Here is a 26,671-nt window from a genome sequence, read left to right as displayed (position 1 = left end):
GCTCTGATCTGTTCAAGTGTTCAAGTGGCACCTGGATGAGGAGCTACAAGATATAGTTTAGTAGCTTGTGGTACTAAATAGGAATGGCAGGGTGATTGGACTAGATGATCTTGCAGGTCGTTTCCAACCTTGTGATTCTGTGATTCTGTGATCTGTCTCTCCTGAAATGCAGAACATTACTTGACAAAGCTGCACGCCTGCTCCAAGCAGCAACGGGCTCCATAGCATGGAATTGCACAGGAGACTAGAGGTGGCACTGCCAAAGGTAATTCTGGAACACCAAAAGCAGAACTGCACTTGACTGCAGTAGAACAAATGTGAGCAAGTGCTTGCTTTGGCTGAGACTGAATGAATTTCAGCTTCTCATATTTAGCCAGAAGACTCAAAGTCATTTAAATGAGCCTCTGCAGTGACAGTCATGAAACAGAACCCTGCAATCCTACCATCAGATCCAATGAGTGCAATATGTTTTTTATGAAGGTGGTCAAAGTCAAATGACAAAAACCTGCAACCAAGGGGGTTTATATATCCTGATGAAACCTTCCAGAGGATTATAAGTAACCTCCACTATTAAAAATTGTAACTTACCTCCAGTTCATATTTTCCTTCTAAGCAGTGGATCCTTCTGGGGCCTGTGCACACTAACTGAAAGAGCTCTTTATCATCAATTTTCTCCTTGAATGCCAACTCCTGAACCGTGCAGTAGTTTCTGGTTGAAGTAGTACTGGGCAAGGAACAGAGCACAGTTCATGAAAAGAGGTCAACACTGCTGCAGCTTTGTCTCTGATGGACAAAGACAGAAGATGGTTCTTCCAATCCTAGAAATTCGTTGTTTTGTTTATTTATATCAATATAGGTATGTAGATGCACATAGAGGAAAGTCCAATTAGTAAAAAAAAAAATGGTATGCCAAGTAATTTAGAATACCTATAAAATCTTATATTGAAAGTACATGTTTAAACTGCAGTGGAAAAATGTGAAGATATTCCCACATATTTCCAAAATTTCCATTCATGGAAAGATATTCACTCATCTACAGAAACTCTTTGTCAAGGTATGCGCAGTAAAATTTCTCCTTTAGAAATCAAACAGAAATATTCTCTCCCCAGATGCACTTCATGTATTTGTTCTACATGATAATGGGAGCAATCCTCCTTGCAGGCAGACCTTCACCAATGGTATGTATAAATATCATTGCAACCAAGGACCCCAAACAGCCAAAAAGATGCAAATCATAAATGCAGAGAGGTACTGGTGTTTAGTTTGGCCTCATCCCAACACAAGCTTTCCAAATGAAATATACCAAACTTTTTCTCTTGCCTTACAGGCCTTTGAGGAACACATGGCCATGCTAACTCTACAGTAATCACAGCTCCCAGAAGTATGACAGATTGCACCACTTTCCCCGCAAAAAGGTCCTTTGTAATAAAGGAGGAAATCAAATAGTCAAGGAATAAGGAAAGTAATAGGGTATGTATTCCTAATACAGTTGTACTCTACTACAAAGAATTCTGTAGTAAGATTTAATAGAAAGTAAACATTTGCTCTGAGAGCTTAAATAACAAACATACTTCCAAAATTAAAAAGTACCTGAATGCAGACCAGTGAAAACAGACATCGGATAGAACAGATTCCTACATAATAAAGCCTTACGGCCCCTTTCCATACTTCTCGCAGAACTTTTTAAAGAACACTGGTGTTGATTTGATTGTGAGTCAACTGCCATACAAAGATCAAATAATTCCCTCTTAATGAAATCACATCTAATAACCTATCCCTCAAATCATCCTATACCAAGAAGTGATGACGTTGTCATCCTCCCGTTTTTTCAGCCCGGGATAAAATACTGTACACTGCACTAGCTAGATGCTTGAGAACAAGAGCTTTACAAGTAAGAACTATCCTGAGAGATTTCACATGCTCTACTTTGCCAATGAAGCTTAACTCAATATGCACAGCACCGTATCAGAAACAGAACTCAGGTCTACCCCCATAAGCACTCCTGTCAAACAGTAAATGCCATTAGACAATACTGACCCCACAAGTCTCCTCTTATTTTGCCACTGCAAAGTTTGCTTACTTTCAATACTTGCCTTATCCCAAGGGAAAGCAAATGTTATGCTTGGAAAGGATAAAAAACACAAACTATGGCTACAGTATAGCAGAAGTATGTCACACAAATTGAAGGGGAGGCAGGGAGTAGACGGAGAACAAGAAAGAAGAAGGAAGGCAGCAAGATCATCATGCTGGAGCTCCCCTGTGCTCATGTGCTCCGGGCTGGTTACAGGCAACTGCTTCAAATTCAACCCTTTTCAGTCCTAGGTCAACCCAGACTACCAACAAAATGATTTCTAAAAAGATGGGACATTAAACCCAAAACATCAGCATTGAAAGGGAAAACAATGTTTTCTTAGCCAAATCTTTTAGGTGTTGTGTGCAACGTGTTACAAATTATCCTCCTTGGTATTTTTGGTATCATACGGGGACCTTAATGTCAGGAAAGAACATCAAGCATTCCAAAGCCAGAACATCATCACAGCACTGCAAGGTTTCAAGAGATCAGTTTCTCTCAATAAAGCAGGGCAGAGGTGCACAAAGGCAGGACTGCGCAGACAGCACTGTCAAGTTACATTCCATCTTTAAAATAACACTTGGAAGAGAAGAGCATTTATGAGAGAGAAAGAAGGTACTGAGTTCAGGTAATTCCTCTAGAAGAACATAGCTCCTACATAGATATTAATAGTGAAAGCTAAGATTTATGAGTTTAACTAAAGGAATAGGAAAACCAGAAGAGTGAACCAGACACCAAGCGTCATTTAACATTATGTCCTAGCCTGTGTAACACTCTGCAAACCTTTGCAAGTAGGAAAAAGTGATAAGGGCAGGCAGACAGCTGGTCAAACTCCGACTCAGCACACGTGTCAGCGCCTGGCACTGATGTGCTGCCACTGAGAGGGCTGCACACTGCACTGGTACCTCAGAAGCAGAAAACCTCAAAGTGAAAGTGAACAAATACTGAACTTAAAAAAACACAGTGGCAAGCTTCTGGTACAACTTTAAACCATAGAACAGAAGCTACTACAGTTTTCCCAGCTCCGTGAATTAGAAGTCAGTTTGATTTATCTAACAACTTGTCACTATATGCCAGTTTCAGACTTATTCTCTCACACAGAATTGAACATAAAAAATGCACACAAATTTCATGTGTCACTTAAAAGTAATCGTTTTAGAGAACAATTGAATGTCTTACTCCCTTTTTTTAATAGCTCAATTGCTGACCTTCTCGACACTCCAGTGCAACTGCCCAATGCTCAACAGTCCCATGAGGTTTGCTTGTTGGCCATCTGGTACTACTGGTGGTGCTGTCATTCTGGGCCAGAAGACGTGGGTTTCCTAATATAAGACCTTGCCAAAGTTGGGCAAAGTTGGATCAATGCACATCAAACACATTGAGCTTACTGGCAGATAAGTCAATGTGCAATTGAATTACCCCAAGGTTGTTCAATGATTCAACGCACCCATAAATAATTTTTGTCTAAAACTATCTTTTCCAGTAGAGTCCTCATGGTTAGAATGGAGAGAAGTAGAAAACGTATGCCTTTTTCTTCTTATAATCCAACTCTTTATAAAACAGCAGTGTTGTTAACTGGCAGCCTGTCTGGAAAACTATTTTGGTGATGTATCTGTTAGTGAAGTATGGGGTAAAGTGAAGATTTGCAGCAGCTCACTGACTGCCCCAAAGGTATCTTGATTCTTTATTCCCTGTCTGTAGCAATTATGAGGGCTGCTCTGAACGTCATGACTTCTATTATGTTGGCTCATGGCATCAGAGGTGAATGTTGCTGGGTTGGCAATAGAGGCTGAACATTACTATCAATATTCCGTTACATTTTCTTGCCACGTGACAGATGGTAGCAGAGAGGCAGTCTGACAAAATGGTGTCTGACATGGAAGTGTGTATGAAGCAAAGATGTGTCACTGAATTAATGCATGGGGAAAAAAAATGGCACCTGCTGATATTCATGGATGTTTCCTAGACACTTCTGGAGACCAGACAGTGGATGTGAGCACAGTGAAATGATGGGCGGTGCGTTTCAGCAGTGGCAACAGTGACATAAAAGACAAGCCACGATTCAGACGCCCAGGCACACCTGTCACACCACAAAATGAAGAGTGTCTCAATCAGCTCATAAGCACAAATGGGCAGATTACAATCAGGGAACTGTGTGTGGAGCTGAATATCGGCTTCACTGCATTGAAAGCAATGACGGCAGTGCTGGAATATATCAAAATTTGTGCCAGGTGGATCCCACAAATGAACACTGTACACAAGTTTGCCAGGACCTCCTGAACGAATATGAGGCTGAAGGTGATAGCTTCCTGGATTGTAGCACTACTAGTGACAAGTCATGGTGTCACCACTATGAGCCAGAGGTAAGAAGAGCAGTACATGGAGTGGAGATACATCAGTTCCCCAAAGAAAAGGTGCAAGATGCAAGTACTTTACTTTAGCAAGTAAAGTGACATGCACTGTATTTTAGGTTAGGAACAGGATGACTCTCCTGGATTTCCTGGAACCCAGAAAAACCATCAACTCAGCGCTACATAGCGATGCTGACTGAACAAAGGCACATAAACCTGGAGTCAGACCGAAGAAGACAATCTTTCTCCTTGGATACAATAATGCCATACCAGTTTGAAGACAATAGAGCACTTTGCCAATCTTGGCTAGCCTGTCCTAACACACCAACCATATAGTGGAGATTGGACACCTTCTGACTTCCATCTGCTCAGACCAATGAAAGATGCACTGAGAGGGCAAAATTTTCCTAGCAATGCAACCATCATAGCAGCTGTGAAATACATGGTCACCTCTGCTGGTGTGGATGTTAGGAGTGCAGCACGGAGGCTCTTGTTCATCCCTGGTGAAAATGCATAGCTAATAAAGGTGACTATGTTGAAAAAGAGTATTTTGTAGCTGAGAATTTGCTCTATCAAACAGCATTATTTTGCTCTTTGTATCTGTTGTTGTTTCCATGGAAACAAATAGGAGGCATTACTGAGTATATTCCACCACCAATTCCCTAAGACCAGACTTCCACCCGTCAATGCTCACAGTAACAGTGCATAACAACACAAGCCAAGACTAGGCAAGAGGCAGCTTTCGGCATACGCTGCATCATGCTAAAAGGATGTATTTTAGATCAATCTCCAAATATATGCAAGAACAAGACAAAGCAGGCTAGTATCAGTTACCAAATGTTTAATTTAGGATATACATCAATACGTGATCATTTAAAGGGACACAGAGCAGAAGCAAAGCAGGAAGGACAAGTCTGATGTGAACTTGGACAAAACATACCTAGTAAGCTACTCATATAGGTTGGCTTGTTTAGCAGCAGGGATCAGTACATTAGTTTAAGAGCCAATATATTAGTTTAGCAAAAGAAATATGTAAGCAATAGTTCTAAAACCTTCCACTACAGCTTTACTGGGTGAATAGTCATGTTTTCCTCAATAATTCTGCACTGAGAACATAACAGAATACTTCTATCTTTTGTCTCAGTGATTTGCCTTGCAAGATGCATTGGAGTCTCAACACAATACATCTATTTTTTGCATCAAAACGTGCAAGGCCATTTTCCTCAGGTTCCACATATGTTCTTTTTAAAAAGTGGCTCATTATGGCCCAATAACCAATGGAAATCTTCCAAACTGGGGAAAAGTGGATGAAAGCGGGTCAAGGGCTTCAGTGATGAAGCTGATGGTGAAAAATACCAAAGAAGTAGGTGAGCACTCAACCCCACAAGGTACCAGTGAGCATCTTAGTAATTTCACAATTTACCCATTTTCAGAATCTAACTTATTTTCAATGCAGTACTAAATAATTACTTTGTCAGTGCTGACCAATGAGCATATGTTTCATAAAGCTGCTTCTAACGAAGCAGTCAGGAGCAGGTATTTGATGATGCACTTGTGACAGATTTAATAGGTGGTTTTTAGGTCAGCTCAGCTCCGTTCTATGAACACTTTCCTTCTCCTCCGCTTGGGCTGTGTCTGCTTTCTCTTGAAAGACAGAATACAGAACGTTTGCTGCTTTTCCTCAGAAGGGAAGATTTGATATTTACGACATATTTGTGAAGAGCAGTTCTGAATAAACCCTAAGTAGCTCTAAGGAAACACTGCAAACTGCACATATAGCTTAATTTTAAGTGTAAAGGTTACCTAAATTTGAATAGATATCCATACTCAGCTCAAGAAGTAAGTGGAATTAACTCCACTAAGAAGCAACAGCAGGAACTTTGTCATGGTCTAATCTTTATCGAGGGCAGTTTTTAAGCTTACCTACAATAATCCATTTGAAGCTATTTCCATTTTAAGTTGCTGAAAGTATTTTATAAACTGACAAAAACTTGTTTTCAGTCTCCTGGAACAATTTTAAACATTTAAATGGTAATGCAAAACACATGTAACAAAATATCAAATAATTCTAACAGTACTTCCATACTTTATTCCAATCTTATTTATAGAGGCAAAGTGGAAATGGAATTTACCTTATATGACCAGACAAACCGACCCCGTAATCCCTGATGGAACTCACATAACTTTAGTGCTCTTCAATATTAGTTGATATTTTACTAAATATAAGTAAAATATTAAATACAAGCTCTCTTCTTATCATTACATGTAGAGCCTCATTTCTGTTATCTTTTGGCATTAAACTCTTAGTAAACATAGCTAAATCACATATTTATTTTGAATTACAAGGAAGCACTACATGAAATTTCAACTTTGTTATGAGTATGTGATTATATTATTTTGTTTTCCAATTTCTGATCACCAGCAGTTTAAAGGTTTCCTGTTGTAAAGAACGCAACTGGATGGACGGCCATGAACATCAGTGGTTCTGTAATAAATACATGTAATTGTAGGGTGTAATACAATAAATTGTGTAATACAGTAACTCCCTTTTAATCCCATTTATACTTTTTACTGCAGTAACTCATCTGATGCACTTTTTCATTGTAAAAAAATTGCTTTTCAAATAAGACACCCAATATTTCACTGGAATACCTCAGCTATCACACTTTTACAGAAGACCCTCAATAGTCACTTTTTCCCTATACCATTTAAGACCACAGATTTTAATTTTTTTTTTTTTTTTTTAAATATAGGTATTTCCTGCAGATATTTCTCCTAGAGGCTGAGGAGTTTAGCCAAAACAAACCAGCAGAGGTGGTTTGTCACATCACACATACATAAACTGCTACAACATGATCTGGATACAAAAAGCTTACACAGATCCACAAAAGGAAACTAGAGAGTTTAGGAAACAAGCTATTGAGAACTATTAACACACACATATATATGGCTGAGGAAGTCAACCCACCTGGTTAGAGGCTGTGGGATGAAATATCCCAAATGCTCATCCAGCTCCTGTATGCTCCCTTAGCCAGCTACTAATTGCAATTGCTGAAGGCTGGACGCTGACCAGAGGGGACCTTGGGTCAGGTCCAACACAGACACTCTTACACACTTCATTCTTTCTTAATGCAGAAGCCATTCTGTCTTCCTTATCCAGCCTACTAAGATTTTGTATTTATTTAGCTTTGAACTTACTTGCTACTTTTACAGTTGCACAGAGGAGGAAGAGGAACACAGGGATGAATAATAGGAGCAAACTCGAGATGTAAGCAGGCTACAGTAATATAGGCAGGTTTCCTATTTCATTTCAATTTGCACCATCACATTCTTTTCCAGATCATTACTAATATACTGAGCAGGGTAGATCTCAGCAGAGACCCTACTAACAACCTTCCATCGTAAAATCCAAATGTTTAATTCTACCTTTTGTTTCTTGCCTTTCTGAAAATTCTCTAAATAACTAAGCTGCTAAACTTCAATGGTGTACAATTGTTTTTAGAAGGCAGGCTTTTGTAAGGTTCTCAAAACTTAGAGAACTGTCCTTATTCCCACATATGATCCACCTTCAGACAGCATACATTAACTCCCCTCTGTGCAATAATTATCATCATATATACTCTCTTGTCTAATAATTCTATTCTTTATTACAGTTTCTAATAAAGGACCGATTTTTTCCTTAAATTTTTAATTTTCTCTTAATCCAAACACTAAAGCTCCTGATGATGCTTCAATGGGAAACAAAAACTCTGTGTTTCCTTCAGTAATGGAATCTGTTATTTTTAATGCTAACTAGATAACTGAAAATACAACTGTGTTCTCAACTGTAACATGTAGATAAATTGAAAAGCATTGAAAAAGTAGGTCTGAGGCTTCAATGGCAGTAACATGAAAATGTCTGCACTCTGAGCACAGAAGTGCCAACAAAAGTGCTGCAGAATCACCATTCCAGTCCTGAAGTTCTAGTTTCATAGATTCATTATTAATAACAGATTCTCAAATTTGCAATGGCTGAAAAATCTCTTAAAAATCCTCTGTATGACTAGCATAAATAATCATCCATCAGGAATACCACAGCCAGTTATTTTTGTTCAAAACTATCATTTGAGTACAATTTTAGCTGTACATACGCAATAAAAATAAATCCCTGGTCTCTAAAGAGCCAGAAGGAGGTCAATTTAACACCACTTTCAGGAGCCACAGTGCACTGCTGCTAATGAAGTCTCTCACTGCAGAGCCTGTTACAGCTCCAAGTTCACACTTACTGCTTGTCTGAGCTCAGAGGCTCAGGCAGACCGTGTGCAGGCAGCAAGGAGCAGCAGCAGTTCTGCAGAGCTGCCCAGTTCCAAAAGAGAACAACAGCCAGCATCAGGTCATGCAAATCACCAAATCACCAGAGATGGCCCCTTGGTGCAAGGCTGAGCCAAAAGGAAGGCTAGCATATCCTCACAGCCTTCTGAACAGCAAGCCTGGAGACATGAACAACAGTAAGGGACATCGAGGAAATGCCTACAGGGATACTACACTTAATGATTACGGCTTCTAAGGTATTCAGGACACACATCTTTGTCAAGCTAATTAAACCCAGAAATCACTTGCTGTCTGCCTCATTCTGGGAGGAAAGAAACAAGAGACAGACAGCCTCTGTGCGCCTTAGGGGCCACTGAACTCCCTGCCACAATTACCTCACAGAAAAGGTAGGAACATCTTCAGACTGCTGTCTGCAATACACGATTACACGTTTAATGAAGCAGTTGCTTACTTTCTCAGCAAGAGCTAAATGCATCTTATGAGAATTTCATTATAGGCCCTAAAACAAGCAAGAATTTTATACAGACAGACAATATGTAATATATATGTATATGTATGCATGTATTCATTCATTCCAGATAGCCAATATGGCCATTCAGAAAAAAAAAAAAAGACAAAGATAAAGATCTGGAAAAGTTACAAATGTAATCCTTTGACAGCACCATGCAGCACCAAACATCAGGCCTTACAAACATTCCGTCTGCATAGTGCTTTATTGGACTCCGGATAAAATGGAGGAGAAGCAAGCTATGTAGGCCCTGTCAAACAAAGTCAAAGAGTCTATAGGAAATCTTGTAACCAACAGTGGCTTTGACATGGAAAGAGAAGCAGAACAGCCCTTTAGCCCTTTCTCGGTGCCAGAGGCAGGAAGGTGCAGAAAGGCACTTGCTCAGTGCCTCCAGCATCTATGAGCTGGAAGTCCATTTCTCTTTGGCTTCTTAATCTGCAACATTAAGTGAGTGCTTTACAACCAAAACTGTTTTATTGTCATTTTTGACACTAAGCAAAACTAATGACTTCTTCATTGACAGAGAAAGCTCTTCTTTTTTTATGAGAAACAAAAATTATAACACTTATAGCATAGGGGACGAATTCAAAGTTAGATATACTCGAGACATATCTAGACATATTTGCCCAACTGCACTGTTACGACTCATTTAGCTTATCCCAAATTCTCCAGATGTCATTTCCCTCCCTCTTTAAGTAAGCAAACAAATAAACTTCAAAAACCAATTTGAAATGCTGCTTCTGCAAAACAACTGGCAGAATCAGCTGGATAGAGACCATTTTTCAAGCCTGCAGGAACAGAGCATCATTCACAGATAAAAAAAAAAAAAAAAAAAAAAAAAAAAAAAAAAAAAGCAGAAGTTGGCATACAACCCTCCAAACAAAAAAAGGACAACATATTGCTTTTATTTCTCCAGGAAATTCTATATTGTATAATGCTCACTAGAGACAATATTGGGAAACAGCATTACCCATACCTGCTTGCTGGCAAGGGCGCTCCTCCAGCACTAGCCAGATCAGCAGAGACTGCCCAGGGAGATGCCCTTTACCAGCAGCCTATGGATGTCAGACAAACACAGCAGTACTGAGCTCCACAGAGGATCAGGACATTACTGCCAGATTAGCACTGGGAAGTGGACTTACCATCTGCTTCTTAGGCTTGAAGTCTTAATCCTAATAGCCTGAAATTTTTACACACCTAATGTATGTTCTCATATCATTTATAGAAGTGAAAATGGTTTTCTTCATCATCAGCTGTACACTTTGAATGACTTCCCAAAGGAAGGGAATGTTTCATTGCCACTTCCATCTGCTTTAAGAGCAGGCTGGTTCCTATAAAACAACCACTTTCATGTATTACTTCAAATACTAACCATGTAGAGCTACCCTAAAGCTCCAGTTTGAAAGTCTTATCTCTCTTCTGTACTGAGGAGAAAACATTAAATGTAACGGGGTTTTGATCTCCAGCTTATCCTATTTATAGGGTGACTACAACAGGGCAAAACTGATAACTGCATTTGTTATTACAAGCAATAATAAGTGACAGAAAAATTGATGCGCATAATGTTAGTTCTGCTTCCCCTTGCCCAAATACTGACACGCTTTCCCTTTTTTCATATAATAGCCCAACATGTGAAGGATTTAATCTTTCCTTAAACAAACAAAATTTGTTTAAATCAGAATGCCACCTATGGACTAGGTGGGATCTCTGAATATGAAAGGCATATATGTAAATGCTACTTAATGGTAGAGCACAAGCTGAGTTCTCAATATATTTGCAGGTAAGTTTTTCTCTTCACAGTATAGGAAGGAAAATTGACATCTTTACCAGATGCAGTAATTTGTTACTCACCCCCTGCAAAGACAAAACTTTTCCCTATTAATGCAACTATGCTTGCTATACTAAGATGACTTGTAAATTAGAACCAGTACACTTAATAAGAATTTCTATTAAATTTCTATTAAATAAAAGTTATGGTAATTCAAAACTATGGGCAATAAGTAGCATACTAGGTTTAAAAAGACATTTAGATTTCATGCCCACGCATTTCGTACATTAAGTCTTACTTTTTGATACTGACATTTGAAGTAAGTTTCTAACAACAGAGAAACAACCAGGATGCCAGTGGTCTGACAAGCAGCTACAGGAAGTTCCAGCAGTTGATCAGTGAGTACAAAGGATTGCTGTGAGTACAGATGAATACAAGGGACAAATTCCTCCACCACAGGGTCACAATTTTTCCTACTCTGAAACTAGCTCTACACACAAAATGATGACTGCATTTCTCTGCCTATCAACTACAAAAACTCTTATGTCAGCAGCATAACACTGCAGAGGAAGTTTCCCTAAGCGGACAGATTCCCTCACCCTACCTCTGAGGAAAAAAAAAAAAAAAAGAAGAAAAAAAAAGACTTTTTCATTCTGTTGTTTTTGTGGTTTTTTGTTTTTTTGTTTTTTTTTTTGTTTGTTTGTTTTTGTGTGTGTGTGTGTGTTTTTTGTTTTGTTTTGTTTTTTTTTAATTTGGGAACAGGCAATCTCTAGAAATTTCTACTGCAACTCCTCTTAGCCATGAGTTTACAGGCACTAAATATTCCTTTGTGCAGCATCTCAAATACTCTCTTACAACCAGGTAAGTTCTCAGATCTGCATCACAGCAGACTTGTTACTTTGAGAAAAACAGAGAAACAATAGATGGCTAAGAAGTAAAAGTACACAGCTGCTGCTGCTCCCCAGCCACAGAAGCTGCTAAAAGCACAGCCCCAGTTGGTACACAGCCCAAACCGTTGTTTGGATTTGTTTCATCTCCTTCCTGCTCTAAAGGCAAACTTATTTTCATTAACACTTTAAGGTAACAGTATATGCATTTACACATATTATACATGTAAAGCTGCTGGAAAGAAATGAGACAGAGAAAACCTGAAAGTCCCTTTGCTTAAGCAATTTAAAAAAAAAAAAAATTTGCATTTTCAGGAAATTGTTTGCATGCATGTGCAGTCACTGCTCATATCACTGATCTAGAAGAGTTCAGACGTATTGCCAGGGATGATGATAAAATACTCCAGTATTTGACGTATATCAAGTTTTGTGTTGGATTTTGAAAACGTTCCCATTACATATGATGTAGTTTTTGCTTTATTCTCTCCATGGAATTATACAAAACCTTAAATTATTTCTTATTCATCAGTCATACACAGAAGTTTGTAGAATTCTTTTTGAGGACGGAGGATCTGACTCACAGAAACAATTTTTAGTAAGACTTCAGAAAATTAATGAAGATTTTTAGAAACGTAAGTCGGTCAAACATTAAGAATATTTTGGGTCAGAAGAATCTGCAGGGTTAATTTGACCTCTCAGACTCAGATTCACAGTTCACTCATTTTTGCTCAAACTGAAAAGTTCAGTTGATAAGACACAAATGACAAAGACCCAGTTAGATGCCAACAGCATCTCAGTGATTCCTGAGAAGCCAGTACTGAAAGCCACAGCAAACACTTGCCAAGTTGTTTGACTTCTACAGGCTCTTGGTTCAGCTTACAGAACAAGCAGTTATCAGCACTCAGCAAAGCTCAGCAAGTTTGTGTTTGACGCCAGGAGGACCCAGGGGTGAATCTTCACTCCCTGCCATTAAGCGGGGGTTGCAACATGAGCTCCTGACAGAGAAACTGCTGCAGAAAGTAGGGATATTTGTTGTTCTGGAACTTGGAAAGACCTGACCTGACTTTTCTGCGTGCTGTTTAGCTTACTGCAGCCTGGCTTATTTCTTCCTGTCAAAATATCAGCAGCTTTGCATTTTTCATCCACACCATACTTCCCCATCTTTCCCTCTTCCTTTCAAGCACAGGTGCCTTCTTCACATTGTCTTTCAACTGTTTTTTCAGAGATCTTGCTGGCACTTCTCACTTCATCTCTCCTGACATACATTTCTTTTAAGAATGTTGGTCATCTGTCTCTTGTGATATCAGTCATTTTTTGGACATTACAGACCCTTTTCTAACTGCCTGTCCCTCCAATTTTAACATACAAATCTCTAAATGAAAAGTAAAACATGCTAGCATTACCTCTGACACTAGAAAATACCACTGAAAGCTGCTTTCTTAAGGTATCACCCTGCAATAGTATCACATGACGAAGTTGCCATCTTTCAAAGAATCTACAGAGAGAAAAGTCCCATATCAAACAGAACAGATCTAACTAGATCTCTAAATATAAAAAAAAAAAAATTCGCAAGCCCTCTCTCTCACCTACTTATTCATCCAGCTTATTTATTTTACAAGCCCACTCTGCAAACTTTGGCACAGGAAAGATCTTCCAAAATCCATAGCATTTGGAACTCCAAGGCAGAGAAACAGAATGGAAATTTAAAAAATGAGATAACTTTTTGACTTATTAGCAGAGTATTTCAGCTTGCTAGTAGGATTACATGATTTCTAAAGTTGGGAAGTGTAAGAATTTTGATACTGACTTAGCAGTATCTTCTTCACTATCCCTTAAAGGCACCAGCCAGCACAACATGTTATTAAAGGTAATCAAAGTTGATTACTACATTTTCAGGCAAAAAATGTGGAAGTCAGAACTGCTAAATCTCACTAACAGTGGACTATTTTTGTTCTTCAAGGAACCACTTCCAACACTCACAAGCACATTCAACAAATGCCAGACCATCACACCCACGTACTGAGTGTCTGAAGAGGGTGGACTAAGGAAGAAAGGACTCACCTAACCCTGCAGACTATCAACACCTGAAATGATTCATTGAAGATGAGCATGAAGTTCAGCAGGCAAATAGTTCCAAGCCTTCCACCCAATCTAACTTCTGTCTTTCTGACTATCTCCCAACCACAGCTTCAGAGATATAGAAATCATCAGTGCAAGAAAGAGTTAAACCAAGAGAAACACAAATTCAGGTGAGGCCTTCAGGCAAATGAAAGTCTCAAGCCTGGGCTTCAGCCCTCTGTGAGAGAATGAAAATAGATACTCTGTAGTTCTTGTAGCTACAGAAAGACAGTTCCACATACATATGTGTACTCACATGATTAAGAAGTTCCCTTAAGCAAAAAAGATTCAGAAGTGCCCTGAAATATCCATGCATCAGATGAAGCTATCCTGCTTTCCCAAATGTGTTATGAACAAATTATTTGGAAGTACAAAAGGACTGGCTGTAACCAAATACTAATGTATGCTTAATGGACTGCAGGTTTTGCAGGATGTTTAAAGTTCCCCCTCTGATCTCTCTGAACTTTGGCTTTCATTTGTTTATACAGGCAGAGGCCAATAGGTCAGACCACTAAAATCAGCAAATTGTTTACACATATGGCAAGCACACATCAAGTAGAAATGCAGTCAAGAGTACAGCCATACAAAGCATATTAAAGCAATTGCTTTAGTTAAAATAACAAACATACAGCGGGTCCACACATGTGATCAGGAGACTTTGCAGTGCACTGAAAAATCAGTACGAGGTAAGAAACCAACTGGTATTTCTTCAGAAGCCAAAACACGTGTTCCAGCCTGGTCTAACCCAAGCTACTCACAAACTCTAACACTGCTTTCCAGAAAAGTGGCAGTCTTTGATAACATCAGTGAGAAATTTGTATCAGTTTTTAAGTGCAAGTTCAGCACTATGACAGTTGTTACCACAAAGAACATAAAGGTTTACAATGTGAGGCTGGAGGAGCAGTGCTCACTCTCCAAGTGCGCTCTGAGCGTGTCGGTCAGCTGCCTTTGTTTGCACAGCAGATCCACAGGCAGTGCCCATGGCTGGATGACGCACGTCACTGCAGCCAACACGAGGGAATTCCTTGATGTCTAAGCTTTTCAAAGTATTCTAACCTCTACAGACAAAGATTTTACAAAAAGCCTATTCAAATACTATGTTTTACATATTCTAAATGATTCAGAATTAAGGCAGTCACAGAAATACTACGCACTCCAGTTGCACAAGGGTGAACAGGTTACTAATGTAACTCCATGCTCTTTGTTTTGTACTGGTATTTTTGAGAGCAGTTACATGCTCTCTGCCTAGGAGAAAGCCAAAAAGTAAAATTAATAGCTTCAGAAAATGAAGAAGAGCATCAGGATCGGAAAGAAACTTATCCTGGTTAAATACTCGTCAGCTGTCAAGTTGGCTGAAACAAGAGGAAGAAATCCTTTCAGCTTCAATGTGCTGTACATAGGTTTTTTAAAAATTCAGTGACATGCACAAGAGTGATATTTTAAGCATTTACAGTTACTTTTAATTGCAAACCAATTGTCTTATCTTTAAATTTAATGTTCAAGCTGCACACGTAAACATGAATATCCAGATGCACAGGAGATGCAGTATGATGTGGTGTAAAAATGCCTGTTCTGAGAAAATCTAACTGTGAACCTCTTGTTTCAGTGTCACCTACTCTGTGCTTAATTTTGGGTTCTCACAAATTGCTTTTTCTGGAACAAGATCCTTTGTTTTGCCAAACAATGATACAGGGAAACAAGAAATCACTCTGTAACACTGATGCAGTTATACCCTGCAAGTTTAAATGCACAGGTTGATGAATGCAAACTGCAAACACTGCAGGACTACTCTAAATAAGTCCTGCTGGACAGAATCAGTGCTTTATTAGAGTCTTCAGTAAAATCTGTTGTATTATGTGCTTAACGGCAGCTGTGCCTACTGGCATACAGTCAGAAAACATCTAATTAAAATCTGTGTGAAAACTTAATTCTTTCAACAAATAAAAAGGATGTCATACATACAACATTCCTAGAGACACACTAAAGTTTCATCTGGTAGGACAGATGCAACTGATTCCAAGAAACTAACATCAGACATCTAACCAAGCTGTGCTGTTCAGAATAGAAACATATGAAAGATATCCTCCAGCGAGGTGAAGAAATTGACAGAGACAGTTCTAATAAATCATCTTATTTTTAAAAAAGGAGATTGAAAGACATGCCAGCTCTGGAAGTTCATTACTTCCAGAAACATTCACATAAGATATGGTAACACCCTGCATTGTTTTACAACCTAAGAGCTTGGCTAATGTATGGAATTTGTCTTTTCTTTGGCATGGCCACCTAAAAAATACAGGTTTTGGTTTGACTAACTGATGCAAAGTAACACTGCCTCACTTTATTACTGTTAAGTCCATTCTTTTATCCAATGCAATCAGTGAATAAAGCTTCCATTACAATAGACATCATTGGCACCAGTGCTAAAGATGTGTAAACCAAAACCAGCCATAGAGAATACTGGTCAATACTTAGAATGTCAGACAAGATCCTGGAAAAAGCGTCATCATTTTAACTTCTGTATTTCAACACCAACTAACATTTAAAATTTGTACCTATGCAATGGAAAGAACCCTCATGCTTCTTATAGATGAAGTGTAGTTTTGTCAGTAATTTTTACGTTATACCTCCCCTGCCTGAAGCCTGAATTTCAGTGCTGACATCCCATTACACATCTGGTACTGGAGTTTTTCAGATAAACCAAAGGTTGTTTTGACAACAGGCCTGAAGAAAGACCTGATTAATCAGTCCCACCCCAAAACAGTTCCAAGTGGAAGACTCAAGTAACTTACATTCTCTCCATACATGCTAACCAAATAAGGCGAGAGGCAGCTTTGATCCAGTCCTGTCTCCGCTAACAGGACTTTTATTTGTTATCTTCGGAAGACAGCAGAGGACTGAACCTGAACACAGGGCTTGACTGCTACAGCAAAGCTTCCCCTGGTGGCTCGCCCCAGGACACTACGAGGTGCACCAGTGCCTGCAGCCACACAGCACGAGGGAGAGGAAATTCAAAGACACAATATGGAAGAAAAAAGGAACACAAAATGATGGCTTGCAGCATAGCTTACCACCTTTTATCTGAGTGAAACACTGCTCTGGATAAAAGAAGCCAGGCTGCTATCTGTCTCTCTTCAGCTACCCTGCCTGTAGGAGAAAAAAATTAAAGCCATCTGTACGAGGAGCTCAGGATTAGAAAAGGAAAGAAACTTCCAGAGCTACAGACACACTTAAAAGTAATATCATAAGGAGAAATGTAATTTGTGAGGAAACTTACATGAAATCATAGTCAACATGGAGAAAGCACGCACATTTCTGACAACAAAATAAATACACTGGATAATCTATTGCCAGGCGTAGTTATTAGCATGGAAGGTTGGATATATGCTGTGCTGTGCCTGACAGCAATGCACACAGAGCAAATCTGAAAAGAAATATTGCTTGCAAATCACAGCTTCTAATACAAACCTTTGAGAAACACTTTGAGAAATAGCTGAGTAGTTCCAGCAAACTCAGAAAACGATTAAGCAAGGCTATGAAATGTTTAATTGCTAATTTAGAGTAATAGATATTATATTCAAAGTGTATCATTAGATTCACTTCAATTTTCAGAACAGAAACAGAGATGTGAAGAGAGAACATTGGCATGCTTTTCTGTTGTCTCCTTAAAACTAAGATTTGGCAGGAGCTATGGTATCTTTATGAATGACAGAGGGAAGAAAAAGCACAGGTATGCCAGGACACAAACCATAACACAGCTGCAGACTGCTGAGGCTTGTTCTTCACCTCAGGAGCGACTGAACTTTTAAGTATACCAGCACCTTTCCATGTCATAGGTCAATGACAACTGGATTCCCTGCTAAATAAATAGACTAGATCAGATTGTGAGGAGAAAACTCTGATATCTGCAAAGTATGCCTTAAACTGCCTGAGGCTTCTCGTCTCTATCACTGGAGGTCTTACTAGGTGAAAGCTGTATAAAACAAGACATGGCTCATCTTAAAAGAGTACGAGCCTCAGAAGTTTTTCTGGCTACATACACTAAGCAATGATCTACTGCCTGCCTTGGGTAATCTGGTGATTCTGTGTGTTATTACAGTAAATTTATACAAGTCAAAAAAAATCTGTAAGTATTCAGTATTCACCCAAACAGATGATTTCAAAGATGATTCACCACTGCAGCTAAAGTCACATACTCAGATCTGACATTTCCATCCTTTGGAAAAGTGATGCTGCACCTGACATTCCACTGTTACTAATTTAAAAAAAAACTGCATTACTTGAAGCTAAGAGCAACAACAACAAAGGTAAGAATTAATTTTTAATAGACATGTAATAACAAAAGGAGAGAGAAAGTTGTCTGGGGAAGGGAAAAGAGAAGCTGGAGAACTGAAGAATGCCAGCAGAGCATCTCAGAGAGAGATAGAAGAGGCAGGAGGAGGCTGGGGCAAAAAGCCAATTTGCCGTGTGGCATATTCAAGAGACAAGGCATTGGCACGAAACTTCTGAGAAAAGGATGCAAATCTGAATAAATTAGAAAATGTCAACAAATCAGAATTAGAGAACAAGAAATGTGCTTAAACTAGGGGAAGAGGTGGGTATTCCACTGAAAACAAGAAGCCCCAACAACGAGCTACCTGGTTTCTAAAGCAGGAACTGAAAGTCATTTTTTCTGTTAAATCATCTTGAAAACTAAAGATTGCTTCTTCACAGCATCAGCAGCTCAGTTACTACCACTTCATCCTCTAACTGCGCATCTGCAGGGAAAATTCTTCCTAAGATCTAACAGTGCTGCATCTTCACAGGACATTATTTCACTGCAACCTCTGGAGTAATACCTTATTTAAAAACAAACAGGTTTATCTAAACAAAGAACATACTCATTTAAAAATTGTAATTGAAAATCACTTGGGGGAAAATCCAGTGTGCTTGATGAGAAATTATCCATTACTCCAGGTAGTTGGTAATTCTGCAGGTTTGACTTAGATTTCAGCACAGCAAAAAGGGGCCTGCGGGGAAGAGTCCATATGACAAACATTCATTAGAAACATTTTACAGGCAGATCAATGTGAATTAAAATAGGAAATAGGAAAGTAGTCGTGCTTAATTCCCAGAGCTCCAAAATTGCTATTTTAGCTGAGACATACAGTCCACAAAGAATCCTGAAGAACTCTAACCCAAGGCCTGGAAAATATTCAAGGGTTAAGTCAGGGCATTCAGTGAGGCTGGGAGGCTAAGGTTTGAACAGGCCTCACACCCTAAAGCCTCTGCAGTTTTACCCTGAGCCCCTCCTCCCCTGCAGCTCCTGAAACAACACAGAGGCCCGCAAACCCCATGTGCTCCCCTCCAGAGGGTCACGGAGTTGTAAGCAGCCAGCCTTCAGGAAGGCAGGAGCCAAAGCGACAAGGACCATTTCCCCAGGCAGCCCAGCGGATGAGCATCCAAAACCTTGAATTACTGCTCCTGAGCTGCCTCAATACAGTAACTGATACACATCCTGAAACTGAGCCGATGTCCTCCAAACAGCCTCAATTTCATGTCTGCTGCAGCTCTCTGCAGTCTCAGAGGACAAGATGTTAGCACGTGAAACAGTTTACACGATTGCTTTCATCTATGTTTGTTCACTGTAGGTAAATTTAGAATACAGTAGAACAGTTTTGTTGAAAGAGATCTGCAGATGTGATCAAGTCCAACTGCCTGACCATTTCAAGGCTAACCCGAAGCTATAGCTGGATATTGAGGACATTGCCCAAATGCCTTTTGAATGCTGGACAGATCTGGGGCATCGACCCCTCTAGGAAGACTGTTCAGTGTCTGACCGCTCTTACAAGAAAGATCTTTCTTCAGTGCCCAGCCTGGCTTTCCCCCACTGCATGAGTTAGCCTTCTTGCAACTTCCAAAGGCAAAATAATTCTAGGAGTAAATCATGAACTCTGCTGGACCACCAAACAGCTGCTGGGCAGCATTAGCCCCACATCTCGTCAAATTCATTCACTCTTAAAGAAATAGCTTAAGGATTTATAATCAGGAACATTGGCAGTGAGGTGCAAGCTTTTGATTGTCAATTCCTACAGTGTGATCAACATGTCATAATTAAAAAATCGGGGCTCTTTCATTCTACATGCGATTTCAAGACTTTTACATCTGATTTGTACACTGATACATCCTTCCCTAATGCAAACACACGGCAATGAAGAGTTTAGGCACAGGCATAGCACACTAGAAACTTTCTTTAAAACTGTCTGGATCACACTGAGATGGAGTCTGTAAGGAGGGGATGCATCCCACCACATATCCCAAGCAGACTTCACTCTGAAGCAGCAGCTGGGATAGCCTGCTCCGTGCTTCCAGTGGAAGCATGCTATGTAGGATGAAGAAATTTGCAAGTGACACCAGGTGTTCTCAGACATGCCAGAAGGACAGCACTGATGCACACCCCCAGCTGCTTCTTCTCAGGTCTGCTGACACAGGCACAAAGAGCAGCTCCCAGGTTGAGGTCCCACCAGTCTGCAGCTACGGGGAACGCAGAGCTTCCATTTAGACACTTCTGTTGCTTTGCACAATACCTAGAAATCCTTTCTGCAGACTCCTTCTGCATTCTCCGAAAGATACTAAATTCTAAATTTTGTACCTATTAGTTGCACTAATAAATTCCCTATGTGTGTCTGTGGATCACATATTATTATTACTAATGCAGGCAGTCTGTATTCTGGATGTTCTGTACAACATTCTGCTGGAATTCCAAACGCTGGCTGTTCTGGCAGGTAGTTTTCAGGAACAAAACAAATCACTGTGTTCAGTTCACTTACTCAGAAGTAAGTTTCCCTCCACAGCACTGTTATGTGGTCCTCCCCCTGCTTTGTTTAAACACACAAGTACTGGCGTATTTGTGAAGATCTGCTGCACTTTGCTATTTCTCTTTTCTAGTCTATAAATAGTCTCCAGGATTCCTCATCAGACAACAGACGTAAATAGCCCAGCATTTTTTAAAACACCAAAGTACCCTGATGAAAAAAAAAAAAGCATCTGAAAAACAACACATCCTGTCCTCACTGTGCATTTGTGCTTTTTTTTAATTACTGCAATAAACAGTGAGTCAGAAATCTGATGTAAAATTCTGTGCAACTCAGACACCGAGAAAACAACAACATGGCAAACACGGATAGCATTTGATCAAAGGAGTTTGTCCAGGGAAGAACTGAGCATGCTTGTTAGGACTGCTCTCCATCCTGTCCACCTTCCCTCCCTCCCAAACTCTGACCAACACCCGCAGCTCTTGGTCTCTCAAGTGTGAGCAGAAGACTGCCTTGTGGAAGTCGCTACCCATCCATATGTGATGCTCAAAGGAGCTTCTGAAGCTGCGGGAAAGGTTTACAACAGAACATTCAAAGTTACTTCTTTAAATCCCACATCTTGCGCAAACTCATGAGTAATTCAAAGCAGTCAGGTGGATTTTCACAAATTATCATTTCATATCAAATGTAACTCTTGGTTTCAACTTCATCTTTGAAAAAGATAAAAAAAAAAAAAGTGAGACTTCATTCTTCACAGCTGGAACCACCATGGAGACAATCCCCAAGCACACATACCAATTACTGCTTCAATTCCATCTCTCTTTTATCCCCCTGCTTTCCTCAACCTTTAGTATTTTACAGCCCCCATGTCAGTAGCTCAGGTCATTGCACACCGTGCCTTTACCCACTCCATTTTTTGTTCCTCATTCCCTCCCTGCGCATCGCAGCAACTGCTGCCCCAGACACATCTCACCTTCCTTCTACACCCCAGAACTGCACAAAGAAACGCACACACTGCAACACTGATCATTTCCAAAACTTGCTTCAGGCTCAGACTATTACTCCCAGACTAGAAAGCCTCCATAGGACATATGTTTCTGAACAGAAATAGGTACACTGCAGACATTCAGACTATAAAAGGCCTCTGCTTGTCCACTCCTGTTTAAAGAAACCCTGACATCCAGCTCTTTATTTAGGCAGGCTCCTTACGAAAATAGCAGCTCTTACCACACAGGAGCAGTATAGACAGTCAAAATAAACAAAAATAATACCTGACACCTGTTTAAGTCACCCTAGAAGTGATTAAATATAGATACATACATATTTTTCCACTTGTGAACCTTATCATCAGAAAGTACTGTTTCTTGCCAGACAAAAAAAAAAAAAAAAAAAAAAAAAAAAGAGGTTGCCTCCGAAATTCCTCTGAAAAGTGGGATAAAGTTCAAATTAAAAAATGAAGCTCTTTAAAAGGTTTGGAAACATCTTTACTCATTCTGTCTGTAAAAAAAAGAAATCCTGCTCACCTACCAAACAGCTTCTTTCTTACATCCAATACTTGGAAACAGTCTGGGAGGAAGAATAGAATTCCTTACCAGCTCTAGAAATCACATGATAACCACTAGGTATGGTATAGAGGACTTCTTGTACCTACGCTTGTAAAATAAACAAACAATTCAAGCAATTTACAGTCATCAGAAACATTTTGCTTTAGATAAAGTAATTTTAAAAACTCTGATCTTACATGTTTTCTACTTGTCACAGCCATGACAATACACTGCAAATAAATTTTTTAAATTATATGACAGGTATAAGCCAAAATTTGGTATTCGGAACTTGTGTAGTCTCAAATACACTCTTCAGCTTCAAATTGCAGCCCTATTTTGTAATACTTGAACTGCTGAAAATCCATGCTGCCAAGGTCTCTGCTTGCCCTGTAAGACATCACATAAACAGACACCTAAGCTGCGATGTGCGCTGAGCAGTAACGATCAATCAGTAAATGGCAAGTTACAAGTCACTGTCTGACAGCACCGTTTCACCAGCAGCCAAGTTATTACTCCCAGATCTACCAAAAGCTGCAGCAAGCAGCATGAGATACCTCCAGGGGGAAAAAAAAAAAAGAAAAAGAAAATTCCTGAGGTTAAAAAGCAAGCAAACAACAAAAAACAACACACACAAATGTAGGGCTGGACAGAAAAGCTTTTAACAGAGGAGATATTTGTTCTAGAGCACCAGCTAGACAAGCTACTTTGGTTTCCTGAATGCTGTTATTGTGCAGGACAGTAAGGGAGCAGTGAACATGTGATAACAAACGACGTGATTCCAGGATGTCAAAGTGCCTCATGGCAAAGTGGCTTTAAGCTTCCTCTTCACATGATCAGGTCAGCATTCATGCGGACATAAAAGCGTGGTTTACAAGTTTACTCTTAGCCATGGGTTCGTGCTTAGAAACAACTATTCTGTCTTCCTCTGGGATCATCTAAGGAAGCCATCCCGTCTTTCCAACCGAAATAACCCACAAGAGACCGGATGGGAATTTTTCTGCCTGCTGTCTCATAGTCCACAGCCATGCTTCCCTACTTATCCCCTTTTATTTTATGATTTCTACCAAACCCATTCACATTCTCCTCCTTCGTTTTCATCTTTCTAGTGCTGCCTCGAGCAGCCTTGCAAAGGGCACAAAAGGAATGCGGGATGGCTCCTTCTGCAGATGTGGTGGACCAAGCCAAGCTGTACTTTGCTTACCTTGGCAGATATTCCCAGCACTATAGAAATTGCTTTCAGACACAAATCTCCAGTTTGCAAAAGCATCCCACCCCCACCAGCTTCTAAAAACTCTGTAGCAAGCTGTCACCACGTCTGAGTAACTGCAAAATACTTAGGATCCTCCAACAGCCATTTTCATTTTCATAGATGTACGAAAGCACTCAAGAAGCTATTTAGCATTTGACTATAATAACCTCAGACATGGCTTCTCCAGATAAAGATTCTTCACCCCCTAGTGCCCATAATAGATGCTTATAATAGGGTAATCTTAATAAGGGTGACATTCTTTAATTATGTTTCTACTTTGTATGTCAAATGCAGTGCTAACGAGCAGAGAATTAATTTGATGGAAAAAACAGACCACTCTATCCTAATTGAAGAGTAAATTCCTTTACAAATCACAAACTGGAAGACAGGTGTTGTAGAAAGAGAATAATCTAATAGTAAGTGCACGAGACAAGTTCCACTCCTATCCAAAAATCTAGGAATTTTAGTTCAGTAACCTTTTTTTGCTAAATCCAGCTCATACTGTGAGTCAGATAATATAGTATTAACAAGAACAAAGGTCCACTTACTACCTTGTTCAGCCTCCACTGCATAATTCCCAGCAGCATATAAGCTGACTGCAATAACTGGGCTACCGTATGCTGAGCTACAGCTGGATCTGGTAGATCCCAAGCAGTGAGAAGAGATGGACCAAACTCAGCCTGCAACACACACATTGGTGTGCTACTTTAGGGACACAACCGCAACATGCTGCTCCTGACTACAGAAGTATTTGATTTTATATTATGCCTCTAGATCAAAAACAGCTAAAGCTTAATCCAAGAAACTGCATTTCTAGAGAAGAAAATACCCTGAGAGAGCACCTTCTGAAATGAAGAGAAGGACTCTTTTTCAGAAAAAAATGCTGAATGCAGTTTTTGACCAGAGTTTCCAGATTCTCAGGAATCAACCGTTGCTTCTGAGGGTCCAGGAAAGACAACTATGGAAAGAAAGCCTATCGGTCTGAATTCACATATGTTTCTACACACTATTCAAGAGTTCCCATTATCACTGTAAACTTTTATAAGATCCTATTTGAAAACTACAGATTTAAAACACATCCTCAAGTAAACAAGAGCTTCGCTGTTCAATATATCCAGAAATTTCTCAAGATTTCTTTTTTCCCCTCAGTCTGCTCACTCCCACTGGAGACAGATATCGTACCACTGTGCATGTTGAAACAGAAAATTCTTGCAAAAGAAAATATTTTGATGCAATCCATACCGTCCTCATTGATACTAGCTGCGAGTAAAAACTACGGGATGCAGTTTACTCACAAAGGACAGTCATCCCCCTAGTACACATGGCTCACCATTAGAAGATAGAAAGATAAAACAAATTTAAAAAGAGAAGAGTTGAAAGAGAGCGTAATAAAACATGGTAAGACTTACGGTCAAGTCCATTGATGTATCTCATTGTAATTTCACAGTGTCCCCAAACCGCACTGACTATGGGGTAAAGTTTTTTCCCTTTTAGTCCTCTGAAGGCCACTCCAAGATACTGTCCATCTACCATAAAGCTGAGCGTTCCTTCGTCCATATCCAAAACCACCAGTAAGGAGTCTGGGAGTACAAAAGACTCATCCGGTTCCAAGAAGACAGGATACGTGACCCCAGGCTGGTTTTTACAATTGTGATAAAGTTTGTTGCGCCCCAGATCCCAGCCCCATGACTCACTGTTGCTGCCCACCAGTGACGTGTACCCCACCGAGTGCAGTGGCGCTTCGGCTGTGGAGACTCCCACCACCGCGTGAGTCCCCCGCTGCCTCGTGGGCCAGTGGATTTGCCAGACATGGAGCCCTCTTGTGTAGCCGACTTTGCCTCGGATGCAATCTGTGCTTTGGGCCACGGGGTGTCTGTGAAAAGTCAGTTTATCATCTTCCTTTACAAATATATTTAAAGAGCGATCTTCGTTGTTCCAAGCATGTTTGTACTGGATCTCCAGCTTTGCAGGGGGCATATCCAACAACATGTCCAGCCGTGCAGGCTTACAGAAATCCGGGCCTCTCAGCTCTCGTTTCACTGGCCTAAAAGGGGGCTCCCTCACATCCACAGACTTTATGCTCCCTGAGATTTTCTGGCCCATTGCTTGGCTGCAGATTTACCAAGGAGAAAGAAAAGCTGACTTTGGCCCAATGTTACCTCATGAAAGCGCCTGTACACTGAGCCAGCGGCCTGACAAGCTGACTGAATTTACTTCTCCTGTTTGGAGCTTTTTAGCAGCAATGTTTTCAGAGAAAAAAATGTTCCTGGAAAAAAACAAAAAACAACAGAAATTTTCCAGTTAGTTTAAGAAAGTCAATAGAAAACCCACAGCATATTTTTAAAGAACAACTTATTTTCCCTGGTAGTTATTTGAAACACAAAAGCTGATAATTCACCACTTTTTGCTCTGTAACGTACCACACTAACCAGACTGATGACAGCATATTCTGAGCCCACCAGCACACAGAGCACAGACAGTCATTTCCTGCAATTCATAATAGGATACAGACATTCCTCACCTTCTGCCCTTCTACCCATTTTGTCTGGCCAGGTTCACAGCAGTCTTGAGAAAGGAGCATGGTATTCCCCAGCAACAGCAATAAACTTGGTGTCTAGCTGCATCTTCACTTTCACTTACTCTTTTGTTTCACACTCTCAGAAATATGCACTACATCTCCTTCCATTTCTAGCTGTTCTTTTTCCTGGGCCCTTGCAAAACAGGGCTTCAGCTTTGGGCTCCTCTAGAAGAAATGAAGCCAACAGCAAACGGCTGAAGAATTCTATATGTTTATTTTTAGGGTACCCTGTTTAGCAAAGTGTGAAAGCATCTCTGACAGAGAGGAATCTCAGCTCTATCACTTTGAAGAGAGGCACAGAGAAAGTAAACAAATCAATGTCTGTGTTATATAAAAGGGTTGGGTTTATTTTTTTTTCCCAAAGCAGTGAAGTCAAAAAATGATTTTTTTAAAATGATTGTTAAATCCATGCAACAGGTATTCATTTTCTGGTGGCCTGTGGAAAGTCAGTCCCACAAAGGTGTATGTAGGCATGTGCATAGAACTAAAAACTTC

General features: G+C 39.9%; 1 protein-coding gene across 1 annotated transcript in view; it reads right to left on the bottom strand.

Annotated features, from left to right (window-relative positions):
* SPSB4 (splA/ryanodine receptor domain and SOCS box containing 4) overlaps positions 1–26,671 on the bottom strand; it is an 86,043-nt gene that overhangs the window by 42,228 nt on the left and 17,144 nt on the right. The window contains exon 2 of the mRNA XM_042821117.1: positions 25,008–25,864. Coding sequence (XP_042677051.1) covers positions 25,008–25,701 — 694 coding nt within the window. The 5' untranslated portion in view covers positions 25,702–25,864. The remainder of the gene's footprint in view (positions 1–25,007; positions 25,865–26,671) is intronic.

The sequence above is a fragment of the Centrocercus urophasianus genome, unplaced genomic scaffold (genome assembly GCF_019232065.1).
Source record: "Centrocercus urophasianus isolate 14NV4802_14NV808 unplaced genomic scaffold, USGS_Curo_1.0 seq_19, whole genome shotgun sequence".
Classification (NCBI taxonomy): domain Eukaryota; kingdom Metazoa; phylum Chordata; class Aves; order Galliformes; family Phasianidae; genus Centrocercus; species Centrocercus urophasianus.
Note: the sequence above shows the minus strand (reverse complement) of the source record. Positions and strands in the feature narration are given on the sequence as shown.